Source organism: Schistocerca piceifrons, chromosome 1 (assembly GCF_021461385.2).
Source record: "Schistocerca piceifrons isolate TAMUIC-IGC-003096 chromosome 1, iqSchPice1.1, whole genome shotgun sequence".
NCBI lineage: Eukaryota > Metazoa > Arthropoda > Insecta > Orthoptera > Acrididae > Schistocerca > Schistocerca piceifrons.
The window spans coordinates 637751754-637766801 of record NC_060138.1 but is presented as its reverse complement, the minus strand read 5'-3'; the positions used below and the strand labels follow the sequence as shown (position 1 = coordinate 637766801).

The following is a 15048-nucleotide window of genomic DNA, read 5'->3' as shown; positions in this document are numbered from 1 at the left end:
TCCTAGAAAATGAGAGAGAGAGAATATGTTTTGAAAAACATTGTAATAAAATCCATTTTCATCCTATGACTACCTTCAGGGCACAATAATTGTGTGCACCTCTACATTGTGCCGACTGAATACACAAATCATTAGATGCACATGTTACTTAGAATTAATATTTTTATAGGATGAGTTTATTTACTTTGTAAATTAGATAGCTTTCATCGATTGAATGTTTACTTGGTTCCTATTTGTGAAACAGCTCACACTATTGAACTGTTGTTTTCCTCTGTGTTAGGAACACTGCTATTACAGTTGGGAGATGTTGGGAAAAAGTTCTATCTTGAAAGGGAAGAATCCGTAGATAGCCTGGCTGATGCTGCAGCTGCTCACTGGAGCTCACGAATGGAACAGGTAAAGTGTATATCTTATATAGTATCCTTGCAAAATCTCATATAGTAAATTTTCTGTATAGAGTACATGCCAAAATTGGAAGGTTTCTTCTTTGATATTCCACCTGCCTTGCAAGATTTGATAAAAACAGACAAACTAGAATCAGTATAAAGGAAGTGCTCTGAATAGAATTTTAATTATTTGTTGATAAGGGTACTGTTCTATCTTTTGCACAGTAAACTGTTTCTGATTTAAATTCTTTGATATTATTGTTGCACACATTATTCATTTTGACTGTATGTTATCTGTTGCATGTTTGAGTAGTTCTGTACTGGCCTATTAATTACACATGTCCCTAAATTTCTTATACTTTGTTCCTGTGTACTGCATATATATCCAATTTAGTGAGTGAAAAAGATGTGGAATCATGTTAGCTGGCAAGAAAATGGAAGTGGGTAAATATGCATTTAGGGGAAGTGTTGGACAGGACATAAGCTTTTGATGTTGCCAGAATGTGTTACAGACTGATACATTGACAATGTGAAATATGAAGTACCTGGTAAGTTAGAGCACCTACTTCTCTTTCTGCAGGTCTGAAAAGACTTAAGGCAGTTTTGCCTTAGGAGACACACAATTCTTATATCTCTGATGTGTGATTAGTGTTAATTCCCAAAGGAGTCAGCTAGAAATACTGGCAGACCTGGTCAATATTTTATTCCATTTGCTGGTTAGCATTGCCTAAATTCAATTTTTTGACACTAGTGGAATGTGTGGAGCACCAATTCATATTATTTTGGAACTAACTGAAGACTGGAATTACAGTCATGAAATTTTTGAGGTCTTCATCGCTTCCACAATAGGTGACAGTTTGTAGCTTCACAGAGGAGAAATAAATTAATAAACTATGTAGTGTCATCATCTGATATCAAACTGACCTACCAACAGTAGCTAGATTATCTGCCTAGCATATCAGTGGATTCAAGGAATTTTTTATTTGCACACCCACCACTCCTGCAGCTGGTAATATGTACTATCAAAACCCAAGCAGCTGCTTCTTCACGTTTCACCTCAGTTGTCCTCACCATTGGACCCAGTTCCCGTCTTTCCGTGGTATCACTGAATGTTGAAACCACAGGCTGACCAATAAGCCACAGAGCCAAACTTCCCTCTGCGATAATGCTAACAGGAGGCTCTGAGACAAAAATCATTATGTCTGATGCTATTAAAATATTTTTTGCTTCTGCTACTACTTCCTACTCTTCTTATTCTTCTTCAGTCAACTAGTAAATGATCCATTTGTGAGGGTTCCATTGGTCTTAGTGTGGTTTTTTTTTTTTTTTTTTAATTAGAACTTTCACTTCTACCAGATGATTTTCATGTTCCAATCTATACTTTCAATAAGAGAGGCATATTGACAATAATAACGATTGGTTTATTCCCTCAAAGTACAATTCTAGTTTAGTATGTAACTTGAGAACTTGAGTTTTATCAAAACTATCTCATTTTTAAATAGATATCTCTCTTTTTTACCTAGATTATACATCATTATTTATTTCACGGCTCCTCCACGGAACCTTGCAATCGGTTGTACTCCATGACAAAGCATACTGTACTGCACACTACAGGCAAAAGCTTGTGTTGACGTCGGCAAGCTGAATGGAGTTCCGTGACTGCTGAATGATGCCCAGTAGGGCCTCAGACATAACAGTACCAAAAACCTACAGAATCATTTCAACAACCTTAACCAATACATTAAAACTTTGTTTGAATAGGCCATTGCTGAATCTTAACACAGGTGCTCATTTATGCCCAACTTGAAGAGTATTCCTGTACACTCATGCATTGGAGCTTCAGTTTTGCATATGTGGGATTCATTATATGTCCACTAGTTTAGCAATGATGCAACTGATAGTGAACAAAGAAGAGAGGATACAAACTGCAGACTAGCAATAGCAAGGAAAGTGTTTCTCTTTTTCAGAAATACTTCAACATCTAATACAAGTTTAAGTGTTAAGAAGTCTTTTCTGAAGGTATTTTTTGGGAGTGTAGCATTGTATGGAAGTAAAAAATGGATTATAAACAGTTCAGATAATAAGTGAAAAGATGATTTAGGAATATATTGCTACAGAAAATGTTGAAGATTCGATGTGTAAGTCAAATAATGAATGAAAAGGCTTTGAAGAACATTTGGGGGGGGGGGGGGGGGGGGCGAGGGAAGAGCATCAGGGAACAACTTGATTAAAAGAAGAGATTATTTAATAGGACACATTCTGAAATATCAAAGAATGGTTGATTTGGTTATGGAGAGAAGTGGAGAGGGAGGGGTCTGGGTGTAAAAACTGTGTAGAGAAACCAAGGCTTGACTGCAGTAAGGACAGTCACGTGAATGTACCCCCTCAGTCCAAAAAGTTTCGAAACTGGATTACTAACAAATAGAGAAAAGTCAAGATGGCAGTTTAAACGTTTCAGGTGGTGTTCTGTATAGTCTCCCCCACTTAAGTACATTGCACAAAACAGTCATACAGTCATCTGAAATTGTCAGAAAAGTCCTCCTTTGGAATGATGATCAACTTGCGTTTCACATTGGCTTGAATGTTGGTTATGTCATTGACCCATATGTGAACATCTGCACTTTGTCATTTTGTGGAAGATTCATATTGATAACACTAAGTCTTATCACCTGTGATTAATTTTTCAGAAAAGAACTGTCTGCATGTTGAATTTTAATGAAGTAGTGGCAGGCTTCCACGTTACTGCTTTTGCCTGGGAGTCAAAGTGTGTGGGACAAGTTTTGGACACATTTTTCCCTTATTCAAAACATTCTGGAGAATGCCTTGAACACTTGATTGAAGGCTGTTGCTCCATTGAAATCTGTGATGTAACAGTACACAATGGCCACACTTCCACTTCTCAATACTGCCTGCTCACAGCTGACTGGTCAAATGCACATATGTTGTTTACAGTTGTTATTTCGACATGCCACTATAAATATTGTGCTGATGGCACTTACATGCCAGGAATATAGAGCCATTTTCAGGACTTTTAGGGGTGGATGGGGTACTTTGCTGTAGTTATGCAGACAGCTTTCGCAGGGTATACTAGCATGGAGAGCTGAATAAAATCATTTTTAGTAATGAAGATACCAACAAGTAGTACTACTACTGCTACTACTACAACTACTCCTCCTCCTCCTCCTCCTCCTCCCCTCCTCCTCCTCCTCCTCCTCCTGAGATCACGTGTAGGTGCCATAAGAGAACTCATTTTCTACAGCATGGATTCTTTTCACAGGCTTCAAATGGCAAATTAAGTAGCAATTTTGAGATTCATCTGGTTGAATATTAACTCATGACATGCTGTACAAGCTTCAGTTTTATGATATATTCATAATGTAGACAAACCTGGTCATAACAAACACTGAACAAAATTTTTATAAAATTATTGATAATTATTGTTATTGCAGAGATATAATATAAATTATAGACATGGCTGTTACAGTGAACATTCTTGTCATTCTTAAAATTAACAAAGATATTCAGTCCTTGTACGTTTGTAAAATTTTTTAGACAAACAGTTGCAATCACTTTCTTCCTGCTAGTGTGGGGACTACATGTGATGCTCACTATCATTATTAAGGCATTAAAAGCATATGTGCAATTCTTGACAAATTTATCAAATTATTTTTACAAAATGCTATTGTACTTGATGTACAATTCAGTTTTTCAACTATTCACATAATGAAAATTATATCCTCATACCTTAGTACGAAAGTGGTGCAGTGCATATGTATAAGCACTGTTTCCTCAAATGTGTTATAAACGTGGCTTATAATCAGTCTTTACACACAGCTGACACACTGCTTAGGAAGATATTAGATACTTGGGATATACTTTTCTTGGTTTCCACTGCAACTATGTTGAGTATTAACACGTTTTCACTCTGAAACTATGTCTGTACTCTGATAGTAGCCTCCTCACTGTGTGGGTAGAGTGTAGTTGGGATACTACCATCTCAGATCATCGCTGTAACCAATGTTTCTGTAATTTTATTTGCTTTAAGACAAAAGAAGGGAAATGGCTAGGTTAAAGTTAGATACAGTGGGAATTAGTGAATTTCGGTGGCAGGAAGAAGAAGAAGACTCCTGGCCAGATGAATACAGGGTTATAAATACAAAATGAAATAGGGGTAATGCAGGAGTAGGTTTAATAATGAATCAGAAAATAGGAATGATGCAGGTAAGCTACTACAAACAGCATAATGAATGCATTATTGTGGCCAAGATAGATACGAAGCCCATGCCTACCACAGTAGTACAAGTTTATATGCCAACTATCTCTGCAGATGACAAAGAGATTTATGAAATGTATGATGAGATAAAAGAAATTATTCAGATAGTGAAGGGAGACGAAAATTTAATTGTCATGGGTGGTTGGAACTTGATAGTAGGAAAAGGAAGAGAAGGAAATGTAGTAGGTGAATATGGATTGGGGGGGAAGAAATGAAAGAGGAAGCCGCCTGGTAGAATTCTGCACAGAGCATAACTTAATCATAGTTAACACTTGGTTCAAGAATCATAAAAGAAGATTGTATACATGGAAGCAGCCTGGAGATACTAGAAGGTGTCAGATAGATCATATAATGGTAAGACAGATATTTAGGAACTAGGTTTTAAATTGTAAAAGATTTCCAGGGGCAGATGTGAACTCTGACCACAATCTGTTGGTTATGAACTGTAGATTAAAACTGAAGAAACTGCAAAAAGGTGGGAATTCAAGGAGATGGGACCTGGATAAACGGAAAGAACCAGAGGTTGTAGAGAGCTTCAGGGAGAGCATTAGGGAACGATTGACAAGAATGGAGGAAAGAAATACATTAGAAGAAGAATGGGTAGCTTTGAGAGATGAAATAGTCAAGGTAGCAGATGATCAAATAAGTAAAAAGATGAGAGCTAATAGAAATCCTTGGGTAGCAGAAGAGATATTGAATTTAATTGATGAAAGGATAAAACACAAAAAAGCAGTAAATGAAGCAGATAAAAAGGAATACAAACGTCTCAAAAATGAGATCGACAGGAAGTGAAAAATGGCTAAGCAGGGATGGCTAGAGGACAAATGTAAGGGTGTAGAGGCGCATATCACTAGGGGTAAGATAGATACTGCCTACAGGAAAATTAAAGAGACCTTTGGAGAAAAGAGAACCACTTGCATGAATATCAAGAGCTCAGATGGAACCCAGTTCTAAGCAAAGAAGGGAAAGCAGAAAGGTGGAAGGAGTATATAGACAGTCTGTACAAGGCTGATGTTCTTGAGGACAAATATTATAGAAATGGAAGAGAATGTAGATGAAGATGAAATAGGAGATATGATACTGCGTGAGGAGTTTGACAGAGCACTGAAAGACATAAGTCGAAACAAGGCCCCGGGAGTAGACAACATTCCATTAGAATACTGACAGCCTTGGGAAAGCCAGGCCTAACTAAACTCTACCATCTAGTGAGCAAGATCTATGAGACAGACAAAATACCCTCAGACTTCAAGAAGAATATAATAATTCCAATCCCAAAGAAAGCAGGTGTTGACAGATGTGAAAATTAACAAACTATCAGTTTAATAAGCCACAGCTGCAAAATACTAACATGAATTCTGTACAGAGAAATGGAAAAACTGGTAGAAGCTGACCTCAGGGAAGATCAGTTTGGATTCCGTAGAAATGTTGGAACACGTGAGACAATATTGATCCTATGACTTATCTTAGAAAATAGATTAAGAAAAGGCAAACCTACATTTCTAGCATTTGTAGACTTAGAGAAAGCTTTTGACAGTGTTCACTGGAATACTCTTTCAAATCCTGAAGATGTCAGGAATAAAATACAGGGAGCGAAAGGCTATTTACAATTTGTACAGAAACCAGATGGCAGTTATAAGAGTCGAGGGGCACGAAAGGGAAGCAGTGGTTGGGAAGTGAGTGAGACAGGGTTATAGCCTCATCCCGATGCTATTCAATCTGTATATTGAGCAAGCAGTAAAGGAAACAAAAGAAAAATTCGAAGTAGGAGTTAAAATCCATGGAGAAGAAATAAAAACTTTGAAGTTCGCCAATGACATTGTAATTCTGTCAGAGACAGCAAAGGACTTGGAAGAGCAGTTGAACGGAATGGACAGTGTCTTGAAACGAGGATATAAGATGAACATCAACAAAAGCAAAACAAGGATAATGGAATGTAGTCAAATTAAATCGGATGATGCTGTGGGAATTAGATTAGGAAATGAGGCACTTAAAGTAGTAAATGAGTTTTGCTATTTGGGGAGCAAAATAACTGACAGTGGTGGAAGTAGAGAGGATATAAAATGTAGACTGGCAATGGCAAGGAAAACGTTTCTGAAGAAGTTAAATTTGTTAACATCGAGTATAGATTTAAATGTCAGGAAGTCGTTTCTGAAAGTATTCGTATGGAGTGTAGTCATGTATGGAAGTGAAACGTAGATGATAAATAGTTTAGACAAGAAGAGAATAGAAGCTTTTGAAATGTGGTGTTACAGAAGAATGCTGAAGATTAGATGGGTAGATCACATAACTGTTGAGGAGGTATTGAATAGAATTGGAAAGAAGAGAAATTTGTGGCACAACTTGACTAGAAGAAGGGATCGGTTGGTAGGGCATATTCTGAGACATCAAGGGATCACCAATAAGTAAGTTTCTTCTAGTTTATTGTTTGTATTTCATATTCCAACTGAACAATCTTGCCTGGTGCACAAAGTATGTTAGTGTAAATCCTAATCCTCTCATTCTTGGTAACCGAGTGAAGTAAGGCAGTGGACTAACATTTGAGAGGAGTGTGATTGAAATCCATGTGTGACCATTTTTTTCTATGGTTTCTATAAAGTGACTAAGGAATAGGATATGGCCAATTTCCATCCCTATCCTCGTCTAGCCAATCTCCTCCTCTCCTCAAATCCCCTCCTTCTCTCTCTTTAAAACAGTGGAAGCTAAAATAATAGCATTTAAGTACATATTTGTGTTTTGCTGTGGCCTGTCATTGCCCACCATGTCATAACAAAGCTGTTAATTAAGCGCAATGGATTCACTATTAGTCACCCCCTTTAAAAAGAGTACACTCATCACTCTGGATCTATGTAGTTGGCATATAACAGGTATTGGCAGGAAAGAGGCACTGCATCAGTCGGTTGTATGGGATGAGTGCAGCAAGACAGGTCAGTGTGGAGAGGTGTTAGAGTGGTGAAAGGAAATTGTTTGGACATGCCCATGACCACCCATCAATGGAATTGCCCCATTCGTTGGTGGATAGACTGTTCAACATTCCTACAAAGAATGGAGTACCACCCCAGTCATGTAACAGGTCATAAGAACAGTGGTCATAAATGACAGGGACCAGAGAAAAGTCTCACACCTTGTCAATGACAATTAATTTCAACTCCTACAAGAAGTGCTGCTATTAGTGAATGCAGGTCCATCTCAATGTATTTATGAGTGAGCACTGCAAAGGGAATCTCTTCCAGTAGACATTTGGAGTATGATACATTGTAGTGATCACTGCTTACAGTGGCACATAAAGCAGTATCTCTCAAATATGACAAACAAAGTAGAAACCGGGCAGTAGCAGACTGGAAGTATGTAATGTGGTCTGATAAGTTGTGGGTTTGCCATTTTTGAAATGACATGTAGTGTCAATTCACTGATGACTCAGTGAGGCATTTAAACCTGATTTAGGCCAGAGGTGGTTCTGTAGTGAACATTAACCACAGTGTTTATTTCATCAACCTCAGTGACCGAGGGTTGCACTTTCATCTGCTTATTCATGATGAGTATGCCGTGGACACTCGTTTCTTCCAAGATGACAACAGTCATATTCACACATATGTTGCTTCTACAACGAACACTCGGGCAGTCTATTTCACATTGACTGGCCCACAAAATTGAGAACAACAGGTGAAACAGTATCAGTGTCTGTGTAGAGACAAGTGTTAGTGATCATGGTATCATATAGCAAAGATTGTTACTGAAGTTAATAAATCCACAAGTAGGCTAGGAGAGTATGTATCCTGGAAAGGGCAGATAAGCAGTTGTTAGCATCCTACTCAGGCAATGAATGGCCATAGTTTAGTTCCAATGTGATGGACATAGATGAATTATGAACAAGGTTTAAACAAATTGTGAATCATCTCTGGAGAAATATGTGCTGCATAAGTGGATTAAGGTTGACAAGCAAATGCTAGTAGAAATACATGCATCTATAAGAAAATCAATGCATGAAGCATAGTACTATTCCACAGTCTTACCATTGTGAAGGATCTTGCCAAGAACCCAAGAAAATTCCAGTTCAATGTAAAACCACTAAGCTTGTCAAAGGTTGCTATCCAGTCATTCATCGACCTATCTAGTGTGACAATAGAAGGTAGTGAAAGGAAAGCTGCAGTTTTAAATTTCGATTTTAAAACATCATTGGCACAGGAGAATCATACAAACTTACAGTTGCAAAGGTTCTCAACTGGAGGACATAGAAACAGTGAGTGAATGAGTTGAAAACAAATAAGCTGCTGTGTCCAGAAGGAATTCCAATTTGGTTTTACAAAGAGTACTCTCTGCCGCTAATCCCTTATTTATCTTGCATTTATTGCAAATATCTTGCACAACACAAAGTCCCAAGTGACTGGAAAAAGCATAGGTGACTCCTATTTATAAGAAAGGTAAAGAAACAGACCTGAGAACTTAAAATTGGTATGCCACAGACTTCTTGAACATGTTCCAAGTTTGAAGATAATAAATTTCCTTGAGACATAAAGGCTTCTGTACACAAATCAGCATGGGTTTAGAAAGCATTGCTCGTCTAAAACACAGCATGCTCTTTTCTCGCACACTGTTTTGTGAACTGTGGATATAGGGCAGTTGGCAGATTCCATATTCCTAGATTTCTGGGAAGTGTTCGACATGATTTCTCACTCCAGACTTTTAATGAAGTTCCAAATGTATAAAATAGGTTCCCAGATACGTGAATTGCTTGAAGACTTCTTAAGTAATAGATCCTAGTGTGATGTCCTCTATGGCGAGTGCACAGCAGAGGTAAGGGTATCATCAGGAGTACTCCAGGGAAGTTCTTGTTCTCTGTGTACATGGATAGCATGTGCAGCAATCTGCAACTGTTTACTAAGGTGCTTCAGTCATTGAGATATTGTAGATATGGGTTGATTTGGACAGAATTTCTATTTATTGTGATGAATGTCAACTTGCAATAAATGTAGAAAAATTTAAATTAATACAGGTGAGGGGGAAAAACAAATCTGAAATGTTCGAATATGGTTTTAGTGGTGTGCAGTGTGACACATTGAATAAATATCTAGGCAGAATGTTACAAATCAAACAATGAATCCAGGATGGAATTGGAGAATATTACAAAGCTGTATGAAATGCAATGAGCACGTAAGGATGGTAGTAAGGAAGGCAAATGTTGAGCTTTGGTTTATTGGGAAAGTTTTAGGGAACTGTGGCTGATTTACAATGGAGACTGTATGTAGAATACTTGGGCAAACCATTTTTGAGTACTGCTCAAGTGTTGAGGATCTCCACGAGGTCAGATTAACAGAAGATATCGAAGAACAGGCATTTGCAGCTAACAGCAGAATGATTCTACTGTCACCAGCGTACGTTTCATGTAAGGATCGTGAAGGCAAGATAAATCAGTGCGTCAATGGAGGCATATATACAGTCATTTTTCATCCATTTTCATATGGAATAAGAAAGGAAATGAATAGTAGAGTGGTACAGGCTGCCCTTCATTATACACCGTACGATGGCTTGCAGAGTATGTATATAGATGCAGAATGTAGTAATCAATATCAACACAATTTGGTAGTTTGATGGGTCTAATCATCAATGATTTCCTTGCCAAATTGAGGTCATTATCAAGGTTAGATATAGTGTTCCATTGTATTATTGTGATTTATCTTGTGGTTTATAATTTTTGTCTGATGTGCTTATTGTATGATGATGTATGGGCTATGCTGAAAGGTGGAATATATAGAGGGCAATGCAAGGGAAAGCAGTATTATAGAAAGGGAAGTGGTTCTAGATTCATGTGTGTTTGGAGATATGATAATGTGAGAATAATTTGACAAAGCACTGAAAGACTACAGTAGGAATAGGTCCCATGGACTGTGCGTGACAAGTTACTAAGATCCTTTTGAGAAATAGACATGAAAAAAATATTCAGCTTGTGTGCAAGATATATCAGATAGTTGATGAAATACCCTCACACTTCAGGAAGTATGTAAAAAAAGTCCTTTTCCAAAGAGGGAACATGCTGACAGATGTGAATGTTACCGAACAATCAGTTTATTAAGTCATGGTTCCAAAGTACTAACACAAATTATTTACAGAAGAATGGAAAAAGTGGTAGAAGTGAACCTCAGGGAATATCAGTTTGGGTTGCGTCAAAAATTTTGGAACAAGCGAGGCAATACTGACCCAACGACTTATCTTAGACAGGTTAAGAAAAGACAAGCCTACATTTAGAGCATTTATAGACTTGGAGAAATCTTTGGCAGTGCTGACTGGAATACTCTCTTTGAAATTATAAGATAGCTGGGGTAAAATAGAGGCAGCTAAAGGCTATTTACAATTTGTACAGAAACCAGATAGCAGTTATAGGTGTGGAAGATCATGAAAGGGAAGTAGTGGTAGACAAGGGAGTGAGGCCAGGTTGTAGCCTATCTCCAATGCTATTAAGTCTGTACATTGAGCATCAGGGAAAGCGAAGAAAAATTTGGAGAAGGAATCAAAGTTCAGGGATAAGAAATAAAGCTTCGAGGTTTGCTGATGAGACCGTAATTCTGTCAGAGACAGCAAGGACTTGGAAGAGCAGTTAAATAGAGGATTTAAAACCAACATTTACAAGAGCAAAACAATGAAAATGGAATGAGTTGAATTACATCAGGTGATACTGTGAGAAATAGGTTAGGAAGTGAGGACACAAACAATAGTAGATGAATTTTGCTACCTGGGCAGTAAAATAAATGATGGTCAGTGAAGTAGGGGGGATATAAAATGTAGACTATCTATAGCAGGAAAAGCATTTCTGAAAAGAGGAATTTGCCAATATCTAAACTCAATTGAAATTGTAGGAAGTCTCTCCTGAAGGATTTGTCTGAAGTTAGCCTTGTACAGGAATGAAATGTAGACAATAAGCAGTTCTGACAAAAATGGAATAAAAAAATCTCAAAAATGGTACTACAGAAGAATGCTGAAGATTAGGAGGGTAAATCATGTATCTGATCAGAAGGTATTGAACAGAATTGGGGAGGAAAGAAGTTTGTGGCAGGAATTGGTCATTAGTACTCATTCTGAGACATCAAGAAGTCACCAATTTAGTAATGGAGGGAAATATGGGCTGTAAAAAAATAGTGGGAGATAAGAGATGAATACAGTGAGCAGGTTCAAAAGGATGCAGGCTGCAGAGATGATACAGTAACATGCAGAACTGCATCAAACCAGATGACGACTACATCATGCATCTGCTAAACTGCTACTAATCCATTATTTACATTAGTTCTCCTTCTGTACAGGAAACATATTAATTTTTTATAATGAGAGTATTCCACATCTATTTTTCTCTCTCTCCCTCTCCCTCTCCCTCTCCCTCTCCCTCTCCCTCTCCCTCTCCCTCTCCCTCTCCCTCTCCCTCTCCCTCTCCCTCTCCCTCTCCCTCTCCCTCTCCCTCTCCCTCTCCCTCTCCCTCTCCCTCTCCCTCTCCCTCTCCCTCTCCCTCTCCCTCTCCCTCTCCCTCTCCCTCTCCCTCTCCCTCTCCCTCTCCCTCTCCCTCTCCCTCTCCCTCTCCCTCTCCCTCTCCCTCTCCCTCTCCCTCTCCCTCTCCCTCTTTTTCTTTCTTTCATTTATTTTGCGGACTGACATTATCATTATTACCATTCATGCCAGTTAGTCAGACTGTGTTTTCTAATTAAGCCTTTCTCCTAGAATATTGTTGCAGAGAAACAATCAAATTCTTGCCTTTTACTGTCTTGAAATTACATACTTATCAGTAAAAAAAAAAAAAAAAACTACGAATTTCTCTACAGCCTGGGCCAGCTCTTGTAACCGCAACACCTGATCGTAACGGAAACCCTGGGGTTAATGGCAACAGCAATAGCACTGCTGACCCATATTGGTCCATCAGTATTGAGCAGTTTCTAGCCACTGTACTAACAGGCCAACCAATAGTTGAATTCTTCAGCCAACGGACATCTTTGGCAGATGGAATAATGCGTCTCCGCGGCCGTCGCTTTAATAGGCTGCATAGTCTTACTGTTTAAATGAAATAAACATTGTTTTTGTACAGTGGAACAGCTTTTCTAAGGCAGATGTAGTGGCCTGTGTTAGTGTACATGTTTTTATAAAACAAATAATTGCAAGTGTATTTTATAATGCTGGTAATAGAAATTTGTATATTTGCTGTATTGTGGTAGTATGTTAAGAAATAGCTGGTAACAAGTCATTGAAGGCTTCCTTGGCAAACAAGATGGATAACTTTCCATCATACTGGTATTTATTTTTGTAAAACACACACACACACACACACACACACACACACACACACACACACAGAGTTTTGGTCATTTTGCTGGAATCAGTTTATATTTATAAAAATCATTGTGTGATATCAGAATTCGGATATTACAATTAAAGGGCTCCAGGTGGTCCCTTAAAGGTTCATTAATGCAGATATAATATAACATATTGAGCTCTGCTCTTATATGATTTACATGTACCTGGAGAAAACTCATTTCCCTGGTACATGCAGTGCTGTTTGAATTGTGAATATTGACTATTTGATTTACTGACAATACTGGTCACTGTATAAAATCCCAGACATGCAGAAATTGTATCAAGTCTCTGTAAAAGTAAAATGAAATTTATAGAATTGCTAGTAGTTTAAAAGACTGCAGAAACAGTGTCCAGTTTGTCAGGGTGTTAGTTTGCATTATTGATTCTTTATGGTGATGTAATATCTTAATTACATTAATAGATCACTCAAAACTGGGATTCTGTCTTAACTGTATACTTCCCCTATGTAACCACATGTACACACTCTGTAACTTCATTTATAGTAAATAAAAACAGTTATGAGGTACACTTATTAGCATAAAAGGTGCAGATATTAGCATGTACATTGCTATAAACAAAATACCCTTGGTGTTTAAGTTGTTGGAGTAGTAATCCAAATGTGAAAATGTTTTTTTTTTTTTTTTTTAATATTAGCTGATAGAGAGCCATTCCAGTTTCTATGTCCAGAGAGAGGCAGACTGAGAGAATGTGTAATAGTAATTAACTACAGACAATAGTGCTTCTGTTGAATGTTTAGCTCTTTAGGCCTAAGGCTCTTAATGGGCTCCTTTTTTTTTACTTAAATTCTCACATTTTTTGTTCTACTTTCTCTTCAGAATTCTCAATAGCATTTTATTTTTGTTTCATAAGCTACTGTTGCACCTTTTGTGACATCAAGTGGGCCATTTTTTATTTTTATTTTGAAATTTAGATTAATTTCTGTGATTTATTGCATTCAGTTTGTATATGTGTATTATCATTCATGAGTTATGGTGAAGACTGCAGAGAAACTTGTATTTAAATGATGTCAGTGATGTTTTTGCTAAAACTTAAGTAATTATTGACTGTCCCATCTGTACATAACAGCGATTTAGAATGGTTTTAATGCATGTATGTAACTTTTCCCTGTATTGAGCGATATGAAATGATTAACTTGTTCCATTATAAAAATATAGAAATATATAGTGTTTATAATGAACAAAACAAAACTAACAGTCGGTACTTTACAAATATTGGATACATTTGTTGAATTGTGATATATTAATCAATGTATTAACTTGTACTCTGCATTTTATTTATTTGATTTATGTATGTATTCCACTGCTCTCATGAAAGTTGTATATAGTGTAGGAAAAAATACATTTCCATGTTGTTAGTCCCTGACAATACAGGTTTATTGGCAAGTGCATTAAAGAAAATGCCTCTTGCTAAAATATTTCATTGTGATTACAGTTTAAACCTCCCATGTGGTGAGTTTTATGACCTAAAAACTTGGTAAACACATATTTAGAAATATATCGTTTTATCTTTGAAGTTAAACATAATTTTTTGCCTCATAAGCCCTTCAGTTTTTTACAAATCTTTTACAATTTTATTGGCTACATAATTTACTCCTGTCAAAATTTTAGTTCCGTATGTGTAGATGCAAAGGTGCTCCTTGAAGTACACTGGCTTCATTGGAACTGAAGCCTGTGATAAGTAAGAAACTCTTGCTGAATGCAAATAACATGTTTAATACTGTGAAAATCAAATAAACAATTGTTCTAAAATAAACGGTTGTTGCCTTTCAGTACTGTAAATTTTGTACATGGATAAATACACTGGTATTCAGAACTATACAATGGCAGATGTTACCACCGTAACACCTTCCTGTTTGAAATGTCATCAAAGGAAATGGTTAATGAGAACTGATAACATCTCATTCAGAATGTTTCTGACATATTGTGCAAGTGCAACAGAAGTTCATATTGGCCCATCTGTTGAGGATAGGATGATCTGACAATGAAAGTTGGCTCACAAGAGGAAGACACATCGCAGATGCTACATGTGCCATAAAGTTTCACT

At 37.3% G+C, this 15048-nt stretch overlaps 1 protein-coding gene across 2 annotated transcripts in view; it reads left to right on the top strand.

The window, feature by feature from the left end:
- The window catches only part of LOC124805065 (TBC1 domain family member 9), a 170275-nt gene extending 155518 nt beyond the window's left edge, over positions 1–14757 (top strand). For both annotated transcript variants that reach the window (XM_047265501.1, XM_047265493.1), the window contains exons 21-22: positions 281–396; positions 12459–14757. In XM_047265501.1, the coding sequence (XP_047121457.1) occupies positions 281–396; positions 12459–12692 (350 nt within the window). In that variant the 3' untranslated portion in view covers positions 12693–14757. The remainder of the gene's footprint in view (positions 1–280; positions 397–12458) is intronic.
- The last annotated feature ends 291 nt before the right edge of the window (positions 14758–15048 follow it).